General features: G+C 48.8%; 1 protein-coding gene across 1 annotated transcript in view; it reads right to left on the bottom strand.

The window, feature by feature from the left end:
• Positions 1-2,518: 2,518 nt before the first annotated feature.
• PRKCH (protein kinase C eta) overlaps positions 2,519-24,037 on the bottom strand; it is a 113,022-nt gene continuing 91,503 nt past the window's right edge. The window contains exons 11-14 of the mRNA XM_082762244.1: positions 21,856-21,994; positions 20,826-21,014; positions 5,285-5,428; positions 2,519-3,805 (exon numbers count right to left, since the gene is read on the bottom strand). Coding sequence (XP_082618370.1) covers positions 3,659-3,805; positions 5,285-5,428; positions 20,826-21,014; positions 21,856-21,994 — 619 coding nt within the window. The 3' untranslated portion in view covers positions 2,519-3,658. The remainder of the gene's footprint in view (positions 3,806-5,284; positions 5,429-20,825; positions 21,015-21,855; positions 21,995-24,037) is intronic.

Below are 24,037 nucleotides of genomic sequence, written 5' to 3'. Positions count from 1 at the left end.
TCTGCAGGGGGAGCGCACAGCTTCAAGAGCAAAGACTGTTGCAAACCATTTAGGACTTCACAAGGAGAAAGGAACCTGTGCCAGTCCTTGGGAATGCATTCAAAGCATCTTTACCCAGCGGTTAGAATTGCATCAAATACATTGAAATCCCCGAGGCACTTGGAGTCTAGTGAGATTTTTTTTTCCATTGCCTATCAAGCAGTGGTATTAAAAATGATGTCTTTGGCAGCACAACCAGCCTGAGTGGATGTAAGATGATTTTAATCTATTCATTCTAGACCATCTGCTTCTTACCCTCAACTTTCAAAGGCCTTGAACAAGACGTAGGCCATTGAATTTTATAGCTAAATTTCATGAACCTCTTTGAAAATGAAAGGATTGCACAGAACACAAATTTAGAGACATCAAAGGGACCTTCCCTTTTCATGCAAGCACTAGAAGCAGTGCAATGGGAACTAATTATAATTTGCTCTATTGCCAGTTTTCGCACTGGAGCAAATACAAGCTTTTTATGCTTTAAACCTCACAAACCTGTGGCTGCCAGCTTAATATACTCCTAAAGCCAAAACCAAATTAATAGACTAAAACCATCTTGCATCCACTTAGGCAAGCAATGAAGCCAGAAGAGCTGTCAGGCTAGCTCATGGAGAAGTTCTTCTTTTTTTGTGTGTGTTCCTGCTTTGTTTTGAAAATCAACATTTCTTTACATATTCAGAGGCAGTGTAAAAACTAATTCGTCTTTTTCCAAAGCAACGCCATTGCATGGATACTTTTTAATGAGCTGATCTTAATCCACGCTGCCGACAGAGTCTGGAGGGAACACAATCGAGATGGCAGCTCCTCGTGAAAGTATGACAGAGTTCAGGGATCTCAGCCAGATGTAGCTGACTCAAGATCTGCTGACTCGAGCGGCTGAAGTCATTACGTAGACATGTAAGTTCCAGGCAGGCGATGGCGGGGAAGAGCTGCCCTGAATTATGAAGCAACATCCAGGTGAAATTGTGAAAATCGAGGACATTATAGCAGAATGTCAGGCGTCTAGTCCCAACACGGATCTGCACGCGCTGTTCTACGAGCGTGGTGTGACCCTGAGAGCACTTGAAATCGAGAGAAGTGAGTTGGGAAGAATCTCCCTTTGATATTTGATTCTTGCCCCATCAAGTCAAAAACCCCTGGGACAAAGCAGGCACTGGCTGGCCAGAGCAGGAGCTCTTCCAGCTCTGTGTGAGGGCCTCAGACACCATTTTATATATCTCAGCGATCTACAAGCCTTCTGATTTACAGTTCACAAAAATCATACTGATGCACCTACAGAAGTGTCTCAGTTTCCATTCCCCGAGCATTCAGGACATGAATCGGTGGGTGATGGACCTGCTACAGCAGTACAAGTCTCCAGAGGTGAATCTTCCACATGCTTCGTGCTCTCAGTGGTATCAGCAGAGCTACTTGGACCCTGGGGCCATGGAGACAGGATCTGTTTTGATGCTGAAGGCAATGCTATGGCACTAGCTTCTCCAGGAGGTGAAGGTTTCATTTCAGAAGGTCTCCAGAGCCCCAAGGAATAACACAAGCAGTGAATGCATGGGATGGTACCAACATGTTGCCAAAAAGGCCTATCAGTTACGACTCTCCTGCCCTGACACTGACTTTTCCAGGGAAGGAGAGGTCATTCATAATCCTTGATAGTAAGAGACTCAAAAAGTCGTCATTGCAAAATTGACAGCAAGTTGCTTACCCAGGTTTTGGTGCTCCCATGCCTGGTGGCCACGTTCACTGCACTTACCCCTGCCGAGGAAGCACAGCTGCAGTCAGTAACGCTGGGATACTGCACGAGGAGTTGCCTAAGGGTCATGCCTGCACCAAACAGGTGAACGCTGTGCTTAATACCCACGTGAACGTGATGGCACAGCGGCCCCTTCATGTAAATGCACTCATCCTGTACCATTTCTTCCTATGTGAGGAAGCAACTTGAGCTAGCCTGCGCAGCTGGTTCTTGGATCATTTTTCTGGATATCCACTGTTCCTTCTCACACATCCATCCCGTCCTTCCTCCTCTCTTGCCCCACTTTGAAGAGGCTGGGTATCCTGGGATCAGCACGAGAGGCTGGCTGGATGCAAATGTGGCCAGAAGATGTTCATGGAATGGAACAGACCAGAGGATGAAGCCATGCTAAAGAGGGAGATTTGGTACAATACACAAGCACAAAGGCAAGAAGTGTCCAAGAGTAACTGAACCTGTGCCCCACCTGTCAAACACTTCAGCAAATGGTTTAAGGATGGAAGTAAAAGGTGAAAGTAAAAGGTAAAAAAAAAAGCAAAAGGCAAACCTCTTTTGTAAGATGTTTAAATCCTTCTCCAGCAATTCATACCAGCTCAAGAAAGAGGTTATAATCCCGACATAACAGCTCCAAATCTAGCACGGAATGCAAAGGTGTGCCATGGAGCTACAGAAAAATCACTCGACTTCCAGAAGAGCACAGAAATCACAGAACTATCTCTTAGTATGATTTTTGTCTGGTTTCCACAAACTGCACTAAAAATTGCCTCAGTCTGCCTGGCAGAGGCTTGAGGCTGCAACTGATAAGAAGTGCCCTGTGAGTAATAAACCCTTAAATCTAAACCAAACCGAGTCACCCCGTTTCTGAGATAAGCCTTATCCTTCTCATGGGAGAAAGTTGTCCTTTTGTGTTACCTACTGGTCAACAACTTTGCTTTCAAGGAGATCGCCAGCTCTGCAGCTCCCATCACAATAATGCTACAAATAAATTAAGCACTACCACTTTGGATCAAAATTTTAATGAGGCACTAAACCCACAAAAGGGGCTCTGTATAGCATAATTAAATAGAATGGGCGTAAATAAACAGTAAGGTTTTACTAGTTACATTATAGTTGAAAACAGCTGGGATGCAAAGAAAGGAGCATTGAAGATGCATGATGTAAAAAGGCATTTCACAGAATGCAAACACTAGAACTTTTCATATCGCACAAACAGTAAAACACTACGAGCACATGACTTCCCTTTGATTTGGAAGAATCTGTGTGGGGCACAGGGCACTTGTTTTTTGTTTTTTTTTCCTTCTGCTAGTCAGCACAATGAAATATTTCACATAGAAACCCAAACAGCGGCAAAGAGAGCCATTTGTCCTTCAGAAAGAAATAAATACTTCAGAAACAGGTAGAGTCAGTAGGAACATCTGGTTCGGCCAGGCCATGGGATGCTGGTTCATGGCTCTGAAACGCTGGACAGTGCTGGGACTCCATGAAACAGCCTTGCAAACAATCAGCATTATTACAAGTCTGTTTGGCTCAGAGCTGCAAGACGCTTGATTTGTGCTCACGCCGACTCCTCAAATCCACTGCAGGCTGCAAGCGATGACATTCAGGCTGAGCCAACTCGCTCAGTACTCAATTCTCCATCTGCATCAGCTATTTACAGTATCACGTTTGTTCCACCCCTGTCAATATTTGATCAAAGAGCTGAATAAACCTACAAACACAGGAAGGTTTCAATTTCACATTAAGGTAATGTTGACAGTGGTGCTGCTGTATCATGTGAAGTCAGTGCACTGTTACTTCTCGAGAATGAAATTCCTGGTAAACCTGGTTTTCATTGCATTTCCCGCCAGTCCTCTGAGCAGCCCTTCCTCAGAGCCATAGCTATTGCTGCAATTCCGAGCTTGTGAATGAAAAGTTTCTAAATTCATCTTGGTTTATCATCGGAAGAATTCCTTCTTCAATGGGAGTCAGAATGGGCTCCTCTTTTATAAAATCTGGATCGAAGTTGCTCACGTCATCTTTGGATTTCTGTCAAATGGAAAAGACAAAGGGAAGAGATGTCAGAAGCATGCATCACCTGCCTGACACCCGCTCTGCATCTTTACTCTGGTCTTGAGTGCAAGGAACCTCCGCAACCCAGGCAAACCTTACTGAAGGTTTTTTTCTGGGGTTGGACTGAGAGCAGCTGAGTGCCCCGCGGAGCCTCGTACAGTATAAACTCTTTTAGAGCCTCTGCAGGCTTTAGACAGGCAAACCCCTCTCTGCTTTAACTGATACTACCTCTGAAAGGTTGCTTACCCCCACATGGCAGGGCAGGGCACATAAATCAACTCCCTTCCTCAAGTGTCAGCACAGCCCCAGCCATTCAAAGTGGTTATCAGCAGTGCTTCCAATTAGCTGACTCCACACAGCCCTTCCTTATCTGCAGAGCGTCTCAGCTGGGTTGGCTGGGGGGGAGGGGGGTACACTCCTCTGTGTGCGAGTCATTAAACTTGCACAATAATGAATTACCAGGTCACAGGAAGACAAATGGCTTGCCTCCAGGTGCTGGATTCCTCTCTGCACCATACAAAGTGGAACTGTTTACAGTGCACACAAACAAACGGAGTTTGTGGCACATTTTGACAAGGCATGTGTTTTTCCTGCATCCAGAACAAGATCTTTTATGGACGCTGAAGCCTAACGTTTCCAGATTCTGCCCAGCTCACGGATGGACTGAGGAGGCTCCTTTAGCCTTTCATTCAGGCCAAGAAGCAACTCCAGAGCCTGACCTCGTGCTGGATTCCCCTGGATGCCTGGTCCTGCACCCAGGGAGCTCCATGGAGCAGGGCTGAGCACTGCCACCAAGAGTTAGCAGTGAGACCACAGCACGGGACACGGCCACCCCAACCCAGAATTTCAAAGGCAGGGAGGACACAGAGATGACCTTGGGAAGTCTCTCCACAGGGAGCAACATCTCTTCTCGTGGAACATCCCCTGGGCTGTGTGGTACTGGGAAAAGGGGCAGCCCTGGGCCCTTTGCAGCCTGTTTGCCATGGGAACCACTCAGCCCATAGTGGCCTGAGCAGGGAGCACTCTGCTGGGTGCTGTGCCCAGAGAGACAAAAACAGAGGTGATGTATAGAGAGGGACAAAAGCAAGGCAGGTCAGACACAAAGAAGCAGGTGGAGTGGGCAGAATGAAGGTTACTTACCCTGTTTTATATCTGGGCAAGGCAAAGGCCCTGATCTGCTGCATCTGCTTTTATAAACCTGCATCTTCTGGCATTGAGCTGGCTTTGAAAATCCAGCATGGAAGGGAAAAGCGCCCTGTACAACACCGTGTGGCCAACCAGCAGCCAAGCCAAAACCATAGGCCTCACCTCCTGGCTCCCAGGCCAGGGCTTTCATGGCGAGGTTGCCTTTCCTCCGCCTCTTTTTAGTCTCACAGCAATAAACGTGCTCAAAACACCCAGAGGAGGAAAAATAAAATAACAGGACCCTTTCCGCCACCCCTCCCTCTCACGTACAATTCGGGGCCTGAACGGTGGCTCCATCTGGCGCTGGTTCAGCAGGTCCCAGTCCAGCTCTTTGAAGTAGGGGTGCCGCAGGATCGCGCTCTCGCCGCCCAGCGCCGGGCTGCCCAGCCGCATGCTGGGGTTCTTCGTCATGAACTGCAAGACAAAAAAAGGGCTGTTTGTTTCCCCCCATCCAGCAGGGCCACGGGAGAAGGACCCATTAGCAGTCGCACAAAAGCTTGTCCTCAGCTTTCCTGTTGAACCCAGTTGCTGGCCAGACTTCTCGATTTCATTGTACTGGAGCTGTGCGCAAGGACCTTGACTCACTCTCTGCAGGAAGCAGTTTGGGCGTATTTCTCCCCGATCCCTTCTATTTCGGTCAAATCCTTGGTTACCACAACAAGAAAAGAAAGTCGAAGTGCATCGTTTGCAACATTATAGATGTTGCAGAGTGTTTTGGGAGGTTATTTATTTACATACTAATTTCTCAGGCATACAAGCTCGCTCTCAAATGCTGCTCGCCAGCCAGGCAGGCCTTGGACTGGAGTCAGTCCCGAGCTGTGCCTTTTTCCTAAACCTCAGCTTGCTGAAGTGCAGCCAGGAGCCTACGCTTTCCTTCCTGTCATCTTAGGAAACAGAGGAAAATGAGCAAGGCGCTGGCTTTCACAGCTCCCAAAACCCTGAGCAGATAGATGAATGCTCACAGGTAACCGTCCTCTCCTCTCCATGGTGAAACTCCAAATGAGGGCTTCCTTTTGTAATGTTTTTTACTCTGCTACTAGTGAAAAGAGATCTCAAACTTCAGCCAAAGTGCCCCGATTTGCCAGGGAGCCATGAGAAAAGCCATCGATCACGCACACAGCGCAGAGGGCAGTGGTGGGTGCCCTTTAGGTCCTGACAAGAGTGATGAAGTGTGAGCGCTGCAGGTATTTCGTCAGGGGAAAGAAATAGTGGGGGAGGAGGGCAATCCTTTCCCAAGGCAGGGAAAGAGCTCGTGTGCTTGTTAATTTAGGGTTATAGCCCTTAAAACTTCAGCAAAATGCAATCTTTTCCTTCCCCTCGAGTATTTCTAATTCATTAGAGAAATCAGGTTATGTTTAAACCGGGAAAACAGCCGCTTGTGTTTGCCCATTGAAACCAGCAGCATAAATAAAGCCAGCTTCGCGCTGGTGGAGGTGTCCAGACGATTTCCTTGAAGATGAAAGAGCATTATGCTTAGCCAACAGCACAACCAGCCAAACCAGACAATCGGTCACTGTTTCGGGAGTGACCAAGCCTGCTGCATCTCGGCCGCGGGGAAGCGCAGGGAAGGGGAGGTGCAGGCAGAGGCCGGCTCCGCTCCGAGCGCAGAGCTTCTCGGCGGGTATAAATTCTCCTAGGACGAGTGGGTAAAAGGTGTAGGCATTCCCTACCTAGAGAGGTGACAGGGAGAAGAATGAAGACTCACAGGTTTGTTTTAGGTGTCTGCCTGGTGCTCCTGTCCAGAGGGGGCTTCAGAACCCGAGCGGATGGGATATCTGCAGGGTGGCTGCAGCTCAGGGACCCCGCAGGAGCCCAGACCCTGCTGACGTGAGCACAAAACCCAACCTGGCCTCCCTCCTGACCCCTCTGAGGACACGTACTGCCCCAGGGCTCCCTATGGGACAGCTGCTTTCCAGCATCCCTCCCAAAACCATCAGCAGAAAGGGCTGCTGAGTGCACCCAGACTTGTAAGGACAGTAGCAACACCAGCAGGGCCGGGGCCTTCCCATGCCCTCCCCGAACTCCTCAGTCATGCAGTATTTTTCCAAGGTCAGGCAGGCCAAGTACAACTCGTGTTTCCCCCTGACCCTTTCCACCTGCTTTTGTCCCTTCCTGCCAGCAGAAACCAACCCAAAATTTCTGTGTGGTTCTGAGCACCAGACAACATCTTGGTTTCCCAACCAGAAATGGGTCAAGCCAAAAGTTCTCAGAGACCTGGTTCAGGCAAGCTTTGGCAAGTCTTTCCCTAAACTTCTTTGGTTTGCAAAACAGGCCAGAAATCTCCTGTTAAGCCCCTTTTTTTTTTGTGTCTAGAAATTCCTTGCCCAGCTTCTTTGTCCCCACAGATGGATATCTGCACCTCACTAGCTGCGATTTGCATTGCTGGAACACCTAGAAAGCTCAAACAAGATCAGAGCTCGCTGGTGCTGGGAGTGGTAAAGACCAAAACAGTCCAAAAAGAGAAGACAAAGAGGGGAGAGAGCTGGGAAAAAGTCCCAAGTCTCCTGGCTCTTGACCTACCGCCTCCTCCATTACACCAGGAAGCTTCTGCTAAACGTGTGTGGGGAAAACATAAAAGAAATTAATCTCTGGAAAGGGCTGGCAACGTGCTTTGCTTGGGTTCCCATTCATGCTCAGCCATAGAAGACCAAAAACCAAACTGGACTGCCCACTCCCAGACCAGTTCAGTGCCCTGGGATATAGAACTGTGCTTACATTCCTGTTTGCTTGCTTTGCTCAACGCGCTGCCAAAATTGCACCAAGCAAAGGCACCCGCTGCACCAGCCGGAGAGCCAAGGTAAATGCATTCCTTGCTGCTTAAAACACCCTTTTTGTCAGGACAATGAGGATTAGCCAAGGGCTGTCCCTTGAGCTGGGCTGTTTTGGGCTCTGAGAAAACAAAACCCGAACAGTCAAAACAAAACAAGTGCTCGGAGTCCAGCAGCTGGCTCTGCTTCGTGCGCCCGAGCGGCGTGGCCAGAAGCCTCAGCCGACGCCAGGCAAAGGGCAACCCAGGCACCCTCTGCCCCGGGGTAGGTGCACAAAGGAGGCAGGAGGAGGGTGAACACTTCACATTCACCCACTGCTGGAACACGTCCTCCTGGCTGGGTGCTGAGAGTGGTGCTGGGCTGCCACAAACCCCCTCTGACTTCATCCTCACCTCCGAAAACAGCGAGTGGGACGGGTACCTGAACTCACGGCACCTTCCCCAGCTGCCAGGCACATGCTCAGCGCTGCTGCCTCTCGATCTGTAAGGACAGGGCTTTGACCCACCAGCACCAAAACCATTTTGGCAAGGTTTTTTTGCCCCTCCGACAGCTTGTTTCTCAGATTCTGCAAAGCCCTAAGGCAGGCTGGTGGAGTGCATGTAACTCACACACCCCATAAAGAGTTATCGGTGCAGCCTGAGGAAGCTGCCCTTGCACAGGTGCCTCCCGTGTGAGGCACACAAAATTGAAAGATGAAATTTGGGAGCTGATCTCCACCAGAAGAAAGGCCTCCACCTGCAGGCCTGTCTCACGATGCCTCTGGTGTCTGATGGTGCTTGTAGCAGAGCAAACAAGGAAAACAAAAAAACGTGCTCTGAAATAAGCAGCTGGAGCCCAAACCCGTGGCTCTGCCCATGCAAGCAGCACCTCTGAAGCACCAGCAGCTGCTCATCTTTCACCTGATCTCTTCTGCTGCACTCGGGAATAGCCAAGCTCTGGAGCTGGAAAAGCCTTACAAAGCGCTGGCCCCAGAAAGGCCAGGGTTAGCCTCTTGCTTCACAGTTAGGTTCGTGTTGGATAGCCCTACGTGTCCTTCCAAGTACAACTCTCCCGTGCTTTTTGCAGGTGGTGAAAGAGATCTGCAAAAAGTTTTTCATGGCAAAACGCCACCTCGTAGTGTTTATTATCTCTAATTTTGCGTGATAATCTGAAATCCAGAATGAATCCTAGCCTCTGGCACACAGAGCCCCGTGAAGAAATAGAGGAAAAAACCCAACCATAATACCAACAAAGCAAACCAGAGATGTTCCTGAGCAAAAGGAATTATCCCCCTCCCAGTGTAAAGAGCTCCCTTGGGGCATCCAAGAGCTCCCTTGGGGCATTCAAGAGCCCCTTTGGGCTCCTCCAGGCTGCTGAGCAGACTGGAGCGAGGCTGTTGCTGACCTCAGCTAACCCTCTCAGCAACACCACGGCCAAAAGCAGCAGCTGGAAGGAGCCGAAAACCCATGACTTCATGAAATCGTTTGAAAACATTTACTGAAAGAAAACGCAGCAAGCCACGACAAGAAATTACAGAGGTGGAGATCGGTCTTCACGGACGGGCCGTGAAGTTACAGGGAAAAAATGCAGAAAAAGCAGCGCCAGGCACAGGGGAAAATCTGTGCAGCCCTGGGAGCTCGGTCTGTGAGCAGGTGAGGGAGGGCAGGATGGATGTCACTGCCACGGGGGTGTGGGGACCCCTGCACAGATCCTGTCCCCAGGCTGTTGTGATCCCTGGATGCTCCTGGGATCACAGCTTCAGGGCAAGGCTGTGCAGGGCTTCTCCAGCTGCACTGGCCAGGCCGTGTTTATCCCCTAAAAGCAAGCTCGTGCCCCCCGAGCAGCTCGTCTTTCAAATGCAAGCCCACGGCACAGATGGAGAGCATCCCCGTCCTGCAGACAGGGAGGAGAGGAGCAGAGAAACTCATCACTTTGCTGAGCCCCAGGCAGCGTGCCACAGATCTGACAGCAAATCCTCGGTCCCAGCTCCTCTCCATCACAGCTTCCACTTGCCTCCAAGGGTCCCTGGTCAGGGCCGTGCAATCATCAGCCCCTACCTGCTAAAACAAAGCTCACGGCATCAAACTTTCCCTGCCTGGTGGTGTTTCTGGTGTTGCTGCCAGGGTGAAAAGCAGCACACAGGAGATTTACGCCCCACGGCCTCCCCTCTAGGAAGGAGGAGGAGATGAGGAGATACCTGACACGCTCACCTTCATTAAGATTCATGAGCTAAACGAACAGGGCAGAAATTAACTCGAAAGGAAATAAGATTTCTCAAAGATCCATTTGATCTCAGACAAAAGGGAATCGTTACATAAATGGAGCAATTACTCTAATTAAGGCTTCCCTCCATGAATCTCTGGGCTGAACGCTGCAGTTGCTGAAAACCGTTCGGCCGCCCATTATGTAAGGCAAACAAACCCACGGGCTGGGCTTTCGGGAGCCCTCCCCCAGCCCTAACAAAGAGAAGATGGATGTATGGCTCTGGTTGTGAGCGTCTGCCTTATCTTTAATGGTTGGGAGCCAGGAGGCTTCACTTGCCCCGACTGCAGCTGCCAGAGACCAGGCAGCATTTCAGCTCTCCACCCAGCACGCAGCAGGATGATTGCTAAAAGCCATGGCTTGTACCAGTGCAATTCGTCGTGGTGCTGAGCCAGGATAGGACCCACGTGTGTGTGTGGCACCTCTTCCTCCACACCAGGGTCCTGGCTACAGAAAACTGAGCAGCAGAAATCCTTCAGTGCAGAAAAGGCCCCGGGAGTGCAGTGCCAGGACTGCCCTGAAAGCAATACGTGGGGAGGGAGGCAGAGCATGAATCCGCAGTTATTTCCCCTTCCAAATAATATCGGGATGGGAAGGGAGGTAAAAACCAGTCCTCAGCCCTGCTCCTAAAAGCCAGAAGACCTCCAGAGGTCCCCCCCAACCTCAGCCATCCGGTGGCACTCAGCAGGGCAGCAGCCACACGCTGCATGTGCCAGCCGCAGGCAAGCAGGACGAAATGTCAGCGCAGTGGATATTAAGGCAGAGACATTTGCTCTTGCTCTCTCCCGCTGCAGAAAGGGCTGCTCGATGCAGCCGAGTCAAAGCTCGAGGGAGCAAGGAGGATTAACTGCCCTGCAAACAGTGCTGAGTGAGGGACTGGCAAAATAAACCAGGCGGACAGAGCCCCTCTCGTGTGGGACGGGCACATCTGGCTCCAAACTGCCTGGGGGTGCAACGTTGCTGACTATCACCCGGAGAGAATTTGGCCTAAAATATGAAATTTAAGTGCTGTTTGAATAGCTACAAACTTCCTTGCTGTGCTGAAATTGATTTTCTTGCCTTCTCCCACCCAGTTTAACTCATCCACACTAGAGCACGATGAAAAGGCCACAAATACCAAGCACCGGAGCTTTATACCGGCCCCTGACGGTAGCTGGTGATTTTAGACACTTCTGCCTTTGAAATTCCTCTAATAATCAGAAATGAACTTCAGTCATTAGATACCTGGATTATTTAACACAGGTTTCGGTCAAGAGGTCCCCCCAGAAATCTGTGTTTTCAGCACTGAGCAGTAAAACCCAGCTCCCGCGTGGGTCACCTGCTGCGGGGGCTGCTCGGAGGTTCAAGATGAGGCTGCTGTTTTTAAATCCCCCGGCTCGGATTCTGGATGCAGCACGGGGATCGATACATCAATCAGGGCCAGGCAAACGCGCCGAGGGAACGAGCAGCACGCTTATGAAGGGAGTGGGGGCATGATCCCACTCGCTTTTTAACCAGGGGTAAAACCTCCCTAGGGTTGCCCGGGAAAACAATTAATCCTTTTCTGATAGTCTTGTCAAGAGGAACCAGGCATTTATTACACAGCCCTGGGTGGCCTATTTACATAGGGTCAAGTACAAAGGGGACTAAAGTGCCCCCAGACAAACCTGTGAAGGCCAATTAGGAAAAAAAAAAAAGATCACGGGAAAATACTTCAAAGGAGCTTCGCCATGCTCTTGGTTCCGTTTCGATCCTTTTAATTTTAAAGTTCCTGAAAAGACACAGCAGGTCAGAAAGGTCAACGCTGGAAGGACGAGTGGATGAGCAAGACCTCCAGCCCCGAACAGTGCGGCCAGTCGGAGATTTATGGCTTTTACTGGGGCGCTGCGACCTCCCAGTTAGACGGCCTGGCTCGCTCCTGTGGGGCTGGGCAGCCAGAGATGGTCCCGGCTGCAAGGAAGGGTTATTCCCATGGCCAGGTCGGAGCCAGGTTCTCAAGGGAATTCTCAGGCCTTCCCCCAAGATTAGGTTTTAATGAACTCCCCCAAAATACCCCCGAGGGTCTATGACAGAGAAGTGAGCCCAGAGAAGTGAGCCACAAGTCTTAGGCTCGGCCACAGGAATCGCTTCTTCCCAAGCCCCTAAGAGCAAGCAGAAAAAGGAAAGGGGAAAAAAAAAAAAAAAAAAAAAAGGTTGACACAATGTATGCTGCTTCACTTTTTTTTTTTCAGTTCTCTGGCAGGAAAGAGGAGGATGAATCATAATTGACACCGCAATAGGCAGGGCTAGGAGCTTTTGTTGTGAAGCAAATCTGAGCCTGCATGCTCTGGGCTTAAACAAGAAGCTAATTTCAGCCTATTGGAAAGGGAAAGGTAAAAGACCTCATGATGAAAGGAAAAAGACCTTCAGGATGCATCTGGCTCTGGCAAGCTACATAGGGCTGGCATTACCTTTCTTTCACAGTGAATTATGCAGAGACATGAGACTATTACTGTGGGGAAGAGAAGCACATCAGAGAGGAGTGTGATCAATCAACAGGAGAGATTGAAAGCACCGGGGAAAACTGTTTGCTTTTCAAGAATTAAGAGACCAAGAGACAGCACACTGCAGAAATGGATACGCAAGCTCGAGCAAAAGAGGTATGAAGACAACCTGTGGTGGAGCTCAGCCTCGTCACTTAACCACACTGCATGTTTAAGGCAGAAATGGGTTAGGTGAGAGACCATTTAAAGCTGCACAATTCCTTCTGCTTGGGGAACAACCAGCTCCAGAGTCCTGCTTTCGCTGCACAGGCCCCAGAGCCAACCAGGAAACGCAAGATGAAAGCATTTTTAAAAACAAAACAAAGGCAAAAACGTTTACACAGATCCAACGTAGAGTTTCACAGAGAGATTCAAATATCTGCCTGACTCTGACAGCCAAAGCTTCATCAAACTGGGAAAGGGGATTTATGGGGACTGCCAACTCTGAAGGGATGCCAAGGAGAATAATTTATTGGCATATTTGAAGGCATTTTTAATATCTGCCTTTGTTAGCTGGCTCCTTCAGCTCTGAGAATAAAGCACCGAGCTCATCTAGCTCCCGCTTTGAATTCAGTGGGTCCACCGTTGTGTTGTTCCTTCTCCTTTTAATCTCCGTCTAAAAAAACTCTCCCGGCATCTGGTTCATTCAAACCCAGCTTCGTCCTGGCTAGCGAAACAGATCATCTTTTTCTGCCCGCTTCAAAGAAAGAACCTGGCCCAGGTCTGTGGGATGCGAGTGCAGAGGAGAGACGTCTGCCTCGTGCCGTGACGTACGAGAGACGTAGGCAGGGTTACACCATCACCACCCGGCTGCCCTGTTCCACACCTCATCGGCGTTTGGGACAGGACCAGGGAGGAAAAACAGAAGGGTTTGGTCGAGCTCACCCAGCAGCCAAACTGACCGCCCAGGACTGAGGGAACAGGCGAGGCAGAAAGGCAGCAGGGAGCACATACGCACTGCGCCGGGATGTGCCAAGCAAAGCAGGGCCGAGGTGTCTTGAGTCACACGGTGCTTGCTGCAGCACGCAGGGAGGATGCGGGCACCTACCGTGGCTGCGAGTTGATGACAGCTCCGCCTGGTTCTGACCTCCCAGGAGCCAGGTGGGTTGGACCCCAAGCAAGGGCAGTGCATGGAGAGAGGAAACATCTCCAAAGAACAGCCCAGAAGGCCTCACCATCGCGGAGTGATGAATTTCAGAGGAGAGCAGCTGTGTAGCAGGCAGCTTGGGCCACGCACATCTCTCCTGGACTCAGATGTCTAAGAAACCAGCCCCTTCCCTCCCCTGTCACTGCAGGCTGCTTGCTTGGATCACGTTAAAAATCTGCCTCTAAATCTTTCTGCCGTGAAAACTCCCTTCTCTCCTCATTAATGACATTTTCTAGTTGCTTACAGCCGTGGGGCCAGTCTGCTTCAGCAGCGAGCACTCCCAGCAGCGAGCAGAAAGCCTTCCTGAAAACATGTGTCAAAGAATCTCACTGAGATTTTAGGCTCTCATGTGCAAAAGAAATCTCACCAAGTCTTCAGGCTCTCCTGGTGGCATCCCCTCGCCATGGAGTTCATTCCTCCCACAGCACAGCTCAGTCGTCACTTTGCTTTCTGCAGCTGGGCCTGGGTGGAGTGCCCTGGGGGATTTTTTATTTTTTTTTTTAATTTCTCTCCAATTTTCTTTCTTCTCAGCCTGTTACGGTAAGTTCACGCAGCGCAGCTGGGGTCTCCAAGGACTCTGCTGGAGCCATTAGGCTGCGTCCAAGCAAACCCAACTGCCCTGTGCTCTGGCCTCACCAAGTCAAACAAGTTCCTCGGAATTTCTTTGACACAGCAGGAGATAGCCACCCTCAATCTGCACTCCCCAGAGATGCCTGGATTTAATTCCTGCACACATAAAAATAATATTTCTCTCTTGTTGCGAGCCACCACTCCTAATTCCTGAGAAACAACAGAAAACACTGCTCATTTTCACTGGAACAAAGGTCAGAGGAGGGTACACTTCACATTTGCTTCTTCCTCAGCTCTTACCACCTGGAGAGGTGCAGAAGAGCCATAACAGACCCCCCCTTTTCCTACTGTTATTTAATATATTTTCTACGTATGAATAACCCAACAGCATAAAGCACTTCTGCAATCGACTCCCGGTGCCCTCTAACTTAACTTCTTGTTTTAAGGTAGAATTTGGGCACACTTCCAGTTAGATGTGTGTGCTTCCCTCTTCCCCAGCTAGAGAGAAACTGCTGCTGGACAGCACGCTGCCTCTGACACACCACCAGCAGGACGTGGGGGAACCCTCAGAGGGCTCCTGCCTGCCCTGACACTTACCGGAGGGATGGAGGGACCTAAGGCGGCCCCATACCTGCTCTTCTGGGCAGCGATGGAAAGACAAACTTCTGCAGAGAGTTTTGAGTGGCTTTTTTAATTAGCGAGATGAAAATTGGCTGAGCTGTTGTGGAATGGCCCCAGTCTCCCTCTCTCCCTGAATTAAGTGACTTGCTGCTGTCTGTACTGAGACATTCCTGAGCCCTGTTTTGCTCTGCAGAAAAATCTGTGTGTGCTGTCTCCTCGGAAGGGGGAATGAGCTGCCTTGCCAGTAGTTTACTAGCTGTACACATAAGCCAGAGAAGCCAAGGAACTAGCTGAGAAGGCTGAGTTTCTTGGGTTTGGTCTGCATTGTGGGCTCACAAGAATGGGAGAAGGCTCTTCCTTCCAGAGCAGGGCTATTTTGACTTCTAGATCAGGCTTCAAGGCTGTCTGGAGACGTGGTTGGATTCAAAGTGTGGCACTTTCAACCATTCCCCCTCCTTCTGCTCCTGAGATCCACACGAGCTCCCTCCCAGCTGGGCAGGAGATCCCAGCTCCATCACCTTGTGCTCCAACAGCCAAAGCTGAGTCCATAAACTTGGGCTGTCAGAGCAGCACCTGGCTTCAGCTGACCCCAGAACATCCTTATTAACCATGACTGAGTCTGAAGCCCTAACCCACAAACACTACAGCCCCTCGGTCTTAGCCTGGCAACACCAAGGGGATTTTAAGCAAGTCTGCAAGCGCAAAGCATAACACGGGGTGGGTGGTTAGACTCGAGCGGTGTTGTCAGGGTTCAGATGGTGCCAGATGAGCCGTGGGGGAAGTGAACCCAGTGACACAAAGCAGCAGAGACTTCACGAAAGCAGAGCATTTGCCTTTTGACTCAGCGTCACTTCCAGGCTATTATTCTCTAGAATAACAGATTGACTTCAGGTTTCTCTTTTGCATCCTTTTCGCTGTAGTGCTGACATCATTTCTTCTCTGAAATACGGTCACGTTTGCTCTCTCAGTGGAGCTCCCTAACCTTTCAATCCCTCCTCCTCCTTCTAACACAGTTACACTCCTTGCACTAATCCTCCAGCATCTGTACCACCCTATGCTGTTCCACCTGCACAGCTTGGGACTGCAGGCTACTAAAACCACAGCCAATTTCCTCTGCACCTTCCTCTTCCCTTGCCTGGTATTCGTTTTTCATATGAAAGCCACTCAGAAGGGGAATCACCATTTCTGCCTGGTTTTAACTCTGAGTTTTCTCCAAAATACTTGTGTTTAGCCAGCTGGAGGCCAAACAAGCATTCATCTTATTTGTATCCCCAGAATATCCAGCTGCATGCAAGGCTGCCCAAGCTTCAGTTTTTGAAGGAGCATTTCAGCTAGACCAGAAGTGCTTCAGAGCTCACATTGTGACCGGAGGCTGGCACACAACAAGAGCCACCCTCAGCTTCAGCAGGCTCAGCTATGCCAGGAGTTCAGGAATCCAGGGTCCGAAGGCAGAGCCATGTTAACGCCTCCCCAGGGAGATGCTGCTTGCTGTCACCTGGCCCTGAGAGTGAAAACATCCAAGGTGCAACTCCTCAGCCAAGTCCCCAAGCCTTTGGGCCAACCAATGCTACTTCAGTTGATCAGCCCAGCTCAATAGACCTGGTCCTCCTCTCCTCACCTGACAGCAGACTTGGAAAGAAAAAGCCCTGCAGCTTTCCCTGAGACTTTCCTTCCCATTACACCACTGGCTTTTGAGCCCTGATTCTCCATGTCTCTTCATTCTCCCCTCCAACCAAGCCTGTCTGTTACAAAGTGCGATTGGATTGCATTTGAAAGCCATACATGAAGCAAGTGAAACCTGTGCCAAAATACAATGCACCCTGCTTATAGGAAACAAGAGGATTGTATTTCATTTTACGACTCAGCTTAATCCCAAAGCCTCCAGCTGCCTGGAAAGCCACCCTCTTTGCTCAAGCCCTTTTTGCTGGTGACAATTCACTGATTTAAAAAAATCAACACACTGGAACAAAGCAAACTCCGGCGGCACTCTCACCATAAAAGATATGGCACAGCAATCTCTGCTCTCAGAAAGCCTCTGCTTGCTCAGGAAGTTTCTCTTTCACAGCCTCTCCATCCTCAGACACTGGTGATTACTCAGTCAGCTGATAGCAGAGAGTATTTGAAAGAATTATTTAAAAGAAAGCAAAAATTACATTCAGATTGAGATGAAATGGTCTGAATCCATTCTGCAGTAATTCTCCTTTTCTGCAGTTTTTTTCCTACCACGAGCAAATCCATTCCCAGGTAGACTTGCTCACACAAGAAGCAGGAGAGCTCAGTCTGAGCCCGCTCTGCCTGACTTGAGCCATCATTCCACCAATTCCCCACTGACGCACTCCAGCAGTGCAGGGTATATGAGTGGGATTTCCTCCTTTCCTCCTCTGGGAGCATCAATTCCAGCAAAATCCTGCTGATTTTCACAGATTTATCTCTGCCCTGCTTCCAGAACTTCAGGGAAAATACCAAGGACAACAAATTAAAAAGGGCAATAGGTAAAATCTTCTCCCAGAGCACAAATCTTTCTGCTTTTAATTCTAAACAAGGTCCAAGGGCACTGAGTTTGTTTTTGTTTTCCTTGGTAGCGGTGCTCAAAACCACATCAGGAACACCCACCCACCTAAATGAGGTCCTGCGGACGTATCTTGGTGGTTATCAGGAAACAGCAAAGACGAACAGGATGCAATCTTCAGAAATCAGGTGATTTCTCATGGGGGGAAATCGGTGACACACAGTTATGGTAAACGAAAGCAAAACAAAATAACAGCATCCATGAACCATGTCCTAAAAACCAGTTTCCTTGTTCATAATGAACCTCTTTGTGAAGACAAACTGATCAAGTGCTTTCCAAACCCAGCTATGTGCACTTGTAGAGAATCTCTTAGCACCTACACCTAATCGCCTCTTCCTGGCAGGGGAATTTGATTTCACTTTCAGAGCTTTGCATCACTCGAGTGCTAAGTGAATTCTCACTAGGCCTGTTCAAGGTTAGAGGCCAGAACTTTTAGTGAGGGGATAATCCAATTATTGAGGCTATTAAGGCCTCAGTCTGCAATATGAGAGACCCCAGGTTTAATTCCCTGGTCTTCCATAGATTTCCCATGCGATGTAATTGCTTACAATCATTTTCGTCACTGCAGCAGTTGAGTGCCCTGATTTTCCAGAGCTCTTAATATCGTGGGTTAGACAGTACTGTCACGGCTGTAAACCAGGGAGTTCACTTCTGTTGAGATAAAGCCAGTAGTGATTATTAATGTGAACAAAGATGCTCACCCAGTAGCAATAATGTTCTATCTGCTAAAAATAGCATTAACAGCAGAAGCAATGATATGCAAATCTACTTCTTTAGCAGCTAGAAAACCTAGTATCTTCCTTTATGCAGTAGCTACAAGGGAACAAACAAAATAGGTTCAACACTGTTACACTGACTACTAAAAATACTGTCCTACTGACATACTGACACACTATGGGTACACTGCAAATATAGCACACAGCCATGATCGTGGTTGTTACCATTCAAATGAAATGAAGGCATGTGCTTTTTTCATTTTAATCTAGAGCCCAGAAAATCTCCTGACAGGACGCTTCCTTCCTGTTAAAGTCAGCGTGCTCTGATGCTTCTAAAACACCACGAGGAAGAGGAGGAATTAGGGAGCTCTTCTAGCTAGCAGGTCTGAACCCCAAAGCAGCCACTGAGACACTGCAGAAATTCAGGCTGCAGAGAGCTACCACCAGTGCTATAAAACTCGACACAAAAGTCACCTCCAGGTAGCAGCCACTCAGGGAAAGGAAACATTGAAGAACTGAAAGTCCAGTAAAACTTTCAATTCTCTCCTCCCATCAGTTAACCACGAGGTTCCTGGCTACTGCTCTGAATTTCAGCCTTCTCCCTGGAGTTACAGTCGTCTCCTGGAAGCGCAGTGCTTCTCCTGAGCAACACGTGAATGTCAAAGAGGCAGTTTTGCTTTCATTTGTGTTCCACCAGCAACACGTGATACAGCTGACAAGCAGAGCAGCAGGAGAGACCTTTTGCAGGTAGGTACCCAGCAGCAGCTAAGTTAATTGTGCAGTTTTTGAGACGCTCAGTCAATCTCTGTTTCAATCCCTAGCTCCCTCTTTCTCCAGCGCCACTCCTCATGCTGCTGTTTGCTTATCCCAGCAGAGATCTGCTGTTGAAAGTTTGGGTTAGAGCAGCGTGGCGTGAATGAAGTCTGTGCTGGCTGCTTCTGCGAGGTTCCAATCAGAACTAGGAAAATAAGCATTGCATCATTAAGAGGCTAAAATGCAAATTGTGTTTTAATATATGAAATTCCAGATACAATGAGCATCGGGCCCCATTCTACTGCTTTTATGCAAGACATCTGCCACAAGTCTACTCTGCTGTTACCTATCATTGCAGAAAAGGAATCGACTCACATATTCAAGAGTACCAATCTGACAACAGAAAAGGCAATGAGTCAGAACTTCATTTTTTTATTTTAAATTGTTGCAGATCATTTCCATAGATCAAGAGGGCCTTCAGCACGACAAGCGGTACCTCCTGAGCACATCCTGAGCTTTCAGAACAGAACCTTTTGCCTCCCCAAGAAGTGGGCTTTACACTCAGTTGATTTCTGTCAGGTTTATTAGGTGCATTTTCAGCTGCAGCATGCAATTGCTGATTTACTATCTGACAGAAAGCCTTCAGGAGAAATCTTCCAACTTCTGGCTACTAGATTAAAGATCTGACAAAACCCAACTCTCATCTCTTTTAAATGGTCCCTTTAAATCATTCATTATTCCATTTCTTTGAGTCAGCTCTCCACGTTATGATGAATTGCTATCTTATCCAACTATTTCTCCGGCCCTCTATTAACACAAAATTTAGGAGTATTAAGACTTAAATGGATGTATATTCATTCAGTGCTTAAAAGTATTAGGTGGTGTGATCATCAGCAGGAAGTAGTCAGTAGCTGAACAGCCAAGTCAGGTCTCCTGACTCCTCGGTTAACACCCTTATCATTGAATCACCTTTTGATTCATGACGAACCAAGGGAGTTCCAGTATTCTAGGCAGTGTTTGTACATGCACAGCCTGAAATCTTAGAAAGTTTCATTCCCATGTCACAGACAAAGATACGAGGCAGAAGATAAGAAAGATTCTGGGAAAATTCAGGAGTACATGCCAGAACAAGGACTAGATATAGCCAGCAACAGCTCTTCTCAAACCATTTGCAGTACAGCCCCTCTTTTTTTCCCCCCAAACACACAAAAAATCAGAAATCTCTGCATGCAGGTAGACAGCAGTCCAACAAAGGATTTTCAGGAAGACTTTACTTCATTGACACTCTGGTCACATGGAAATCACAGAACTGCAGAATCATAGCATGGTTTGGGTTGAAATGGACCTTAAAGACCATCTAGTTCCAGCTCCCTGCCATGGGCAGGGACTCCTCCCACCAGCCCAGGCTGCCTAAAGCCCCATTCAGCCTGGCCTTGAACAATTCCAGGGATGGGGCAGCCACAGCTGCTCTGGACATCCTGTGCCAGGACCTCTCCTCTCTCATTGTGAAGAATTTCTTCCTTATATCTAACCTAACCCTATCCTTTTGTTTTTAAAACCATTACCTCTTGTGCTGTCGTACAGCCACTGCTGATAATACTGTGTGTACCTGCTCCTTCTGTTCTGGAAGATGACCATATGCTGTAAATCATTAAGCCAGCAAGGGAATGCCCAGAGAAGCAGACACGCACACACCGCTTGCCAAGTTGGCTGCTGAACCGTATAAAGGACATAACTATGCAAACACACTGAAGTGTGGCAGGATTATTTTTTTTTCAGTTTATCCTTCATTCCAAGATAAGAAAGGGTCAGGGTCAGGGAAACTGCAATTTCTGAGCGCCCATCCCCCAGCCCTGTTTTCTTTTGCCAGATTTCGGCTGAAGAAAGCCAGGAGAGGATGCAGACAAGCGGCCGAGGGAACTCACCGCTTTGAGGATTGCCACTGCGTCCTGCTGGAGCCACGTCGGGTAGACAACTTCGTCGTTCAGAATGGCCTCGAAGAGGTCGTCCTCATTCTCCGCCTCGAAGGGCGCGTGGCCGCACAGCATCTCGTACAGCAGCACACCCATGGCCCACCAGTCAACGTCGGGGCCATACAGCATCTCCTGCAGAATCTGAAAAAGGGATGGGAGTGAAACATCACCCCTGGAGCTTCTTAAACCGAGCAGGGGAAGAAAACAGGTTTGGAAACATCAGTGCAGAAGTTCTTGCTGTGTCCTCAGAGCTCTCTCTGCTAGCCTGGCTGGATGTCCAGGAACATTTATGTGACCTCAACCTGGGAACCCCCTGATCTACGCTAAAGTACAACAGATCTGTTAAACAAGGGCTGAATTAACTTGGCTGCTCACTGGGTCATCTTGGAAACAACATCTTTGAACTTCTGCTAGGTTTTATCAGGAGGAAAAGGGGCATTTCAGCTAACCTGCTGAGCCTCAGAAGTGGCGGAGCAGCCATGTGCATGGGCTGACACCGCCTTTTCCCTGCCCCAGGAAGAAATGTGTACACAGCTCCAACAGCAACACTTTCAGCAGGGGAGGGGAAGGAGCCTGAGTGTGCAAGAAGGCACAAATGCCAACCACAGACAAAAATCATCTGGCAGCATCTGGAGGACAGCTGTTTCTTAAAGAGGTGTTTATTAATTTTGCAGCGAGGTTGGTGAATGACAGGGAAGGGGAGCAGGTATAAAACAGAACTGGGAAACAAGGGAGAATTCAATCTCCTTTCAAATCAAACTGGGACAATATCTCTGTGTGCCTCTTTCTCTCTTTTTTTTTTTTTTTTAATAGCTGTGGCTCTACCTCACCTTTCCTTAAGAAAAATATATGCTTAGTGCATTATATCTTGGTGCCTAGGAAACTTTACACCCAGCAGACAAATAAGGTGTAGCTCAATACTCCAAAGAGCACACTAGCTGCTCAAAAATGAGTTTGCTTGGTCAAGAAAGCTTCCCTGTACCTCAGGAGCAATGTAGTCTGGTGTACCGCAGAAGGTGGCTGTGGTGATGCCATCGTGAATGCCCTCTTTGCACATTCCAAAATCTGCCAGCTTGCAGTGCCCCTCGTAGTCCAGCAGCACGTTGTCCAGCTTCAAGTCCCTGCAACGAGAATCATTCACTGAGTTGCTACGTGCTTGGAGCGGCCCCAGCACAAACGGAGGCAGCGTCCCAGGCCTCACAAGCTTAACCTGTAAACTGGACAAGCCTCATCATCATAAAAAAATAAACAGAAGTCATGCAGGAGGGGTTTTCTTTTGCCTCATCTCTTACAAAAGGGAGGGAGGAACAAACACCATTCTGCCGAACGGCATTTAAGATGGGCAGGTACTCTACGAGTTCGCCCACATGGCTTTCCAAACGCACCACAAGCCCGACTGGCAGAGCTCCTGCTCACTCAGCTCGGGGACTCACTCACTGGAGCAGAGGTTGCCAGAGCTGTCGAATTGCGTAAGGATGCTCTGATGCAGCAAAACGCGCCGCACACGACACGCTCCAGCTCAGCAAAGCGCCGCGCCGGCGGGGAGCAGGTCCTCACTTCTCCCAAGGTGTAGGGTTTAGGGCCTGGAATTCCCTTAGCGGGGTGGACCTGACTGATAAATCCCACCTGGCATTTTGTCCAAGCTGAGGAGGAAAGTCCCTGCCAACAGTGCCATGTGGACAGGGCGAAGCTTCAGCCAGCACGGGACGCAAAGCCTTAAAGTCTTCCCACGTGTACCAACCCCAGACAGACCATGCTAACAAGAACCAATCTTCCCCCGTGGTGCTTGTTGGGGTCAGTGCCTCCTTGTTTCATACCTGCCTGCTTCCTGTCACAACAGCCCTGCAGCCGAATGCCATAGAGAGCAAGCCATGGAAAAGCACGTTTCCCAATAGCTCACCTGCACCAGCCGGCAAGCACCTAATCAAAAGCAGGCTGCCAAAATGACAGAGCCCTCACAAAGCTTATCAGGGAGATTGCCTCAGGGATCAGCCCACAGCCCTACGCGCTGTCAGGACCATTACCAGAAAGCACAGGGTCATCTGCAGACTTAGGCAATGCCTTCCTAAAAATACATACTGGCTCTTGGCACCTCCGCTTTTCAGCTGTCAGACGAGCTCTAGGCACTGTCACAGATGGAGGAAAGCAGCTACGATGGGAGTGCAAATAGGTCACTGTTTTTTTTGAGTGTTTTGTGTGTGTATTTGTTTATTTTTTTATTTTTTTTTTACAGGTTTGGAGAAAAACTGCACCAATGGGGACCCAAAAGGTATCCTGCTGGCTGAGCATACCTGAGTTTATGCTGCTTCTCACACAATATGCACTTGAACATCTCTGTCACAGAATGAATTTCCAGGTCACAGCTCTTCAACAGAAGCTATCTCAGGTATGGCTAACCTTTGCCCAAGAGTTTTGCAGTTCTCACAGCAGCTCTGCAGCAGGGAAATGTTACCATCGTTTTACTGAGATGGAGGACGGGCTCATAGGCTTAGACAAAGCAACTTTCAAAGGCATTTGGATGCCCAGATAGAAATAGAAAAAATAAAGTAAATATATCTGAGGACTTCAGGGCCCTTTTATGAAATCCGTGTTGGAACTTGATCCATTTTGTCCTCTGGTTGGACATCCATTTCCTTGGAAAGGGGGAGCAATGGGGAAGGCAGTGACATCGGTGGCATCTCCATACCAACATGAAAACCTGGGGAGAGCTGAAATCTGGATCCAGCTTGATCCTGCTCATCCTCTGTCTATGATCCTGAAGTGGCAATCAGGTGGTTGATTGCTCTGTCTTGCATTAGCATTTCTACAGCCCACACCACCACCAGAAGCCTCTCTGGAGCTTGAGACAAGCTCTCTTGCAACTTCACTGTTACAGTGGAAAGATCAGTGCCACATCATGCTAGACAATTAGAGCCACATCCTGCCCTAAAGAGATAAGAAAAAGTATTATTAGCTTCTTTTGAATCGATGGGAAAGAGAGGGTTGGAGGTTAACAATTTGCCCACGTTCACTAGAGCCAGGACTGAACACCAGCTTCCTGAATTCCAGCTCAGGATCTTAATCGTAAGATCATACAACATCCTCTCTCCAGTTTTTAACAAAGCACAGAAGCCAGTAAAAACCCCTCTGGAAGGATGCTGCCTGTCCCAGAAGGCTGGCTAACT

Source organism: Aythya marila, assembly GCF_965140915.1.
Source record: "Aythya marila genome assembly, chromosome: 5".
Taxonomy (NCBI): domain Eukaryota; kingdom Metazoa; phylum Chordata; class Aves; order Anseriformes; family Anatidae; genus Aythya; species Aythya marila.
Note: the sequence above shows the minus strand (reverse complement) of the source record. Positions and strands in the feature narration are given on the sequence as shown.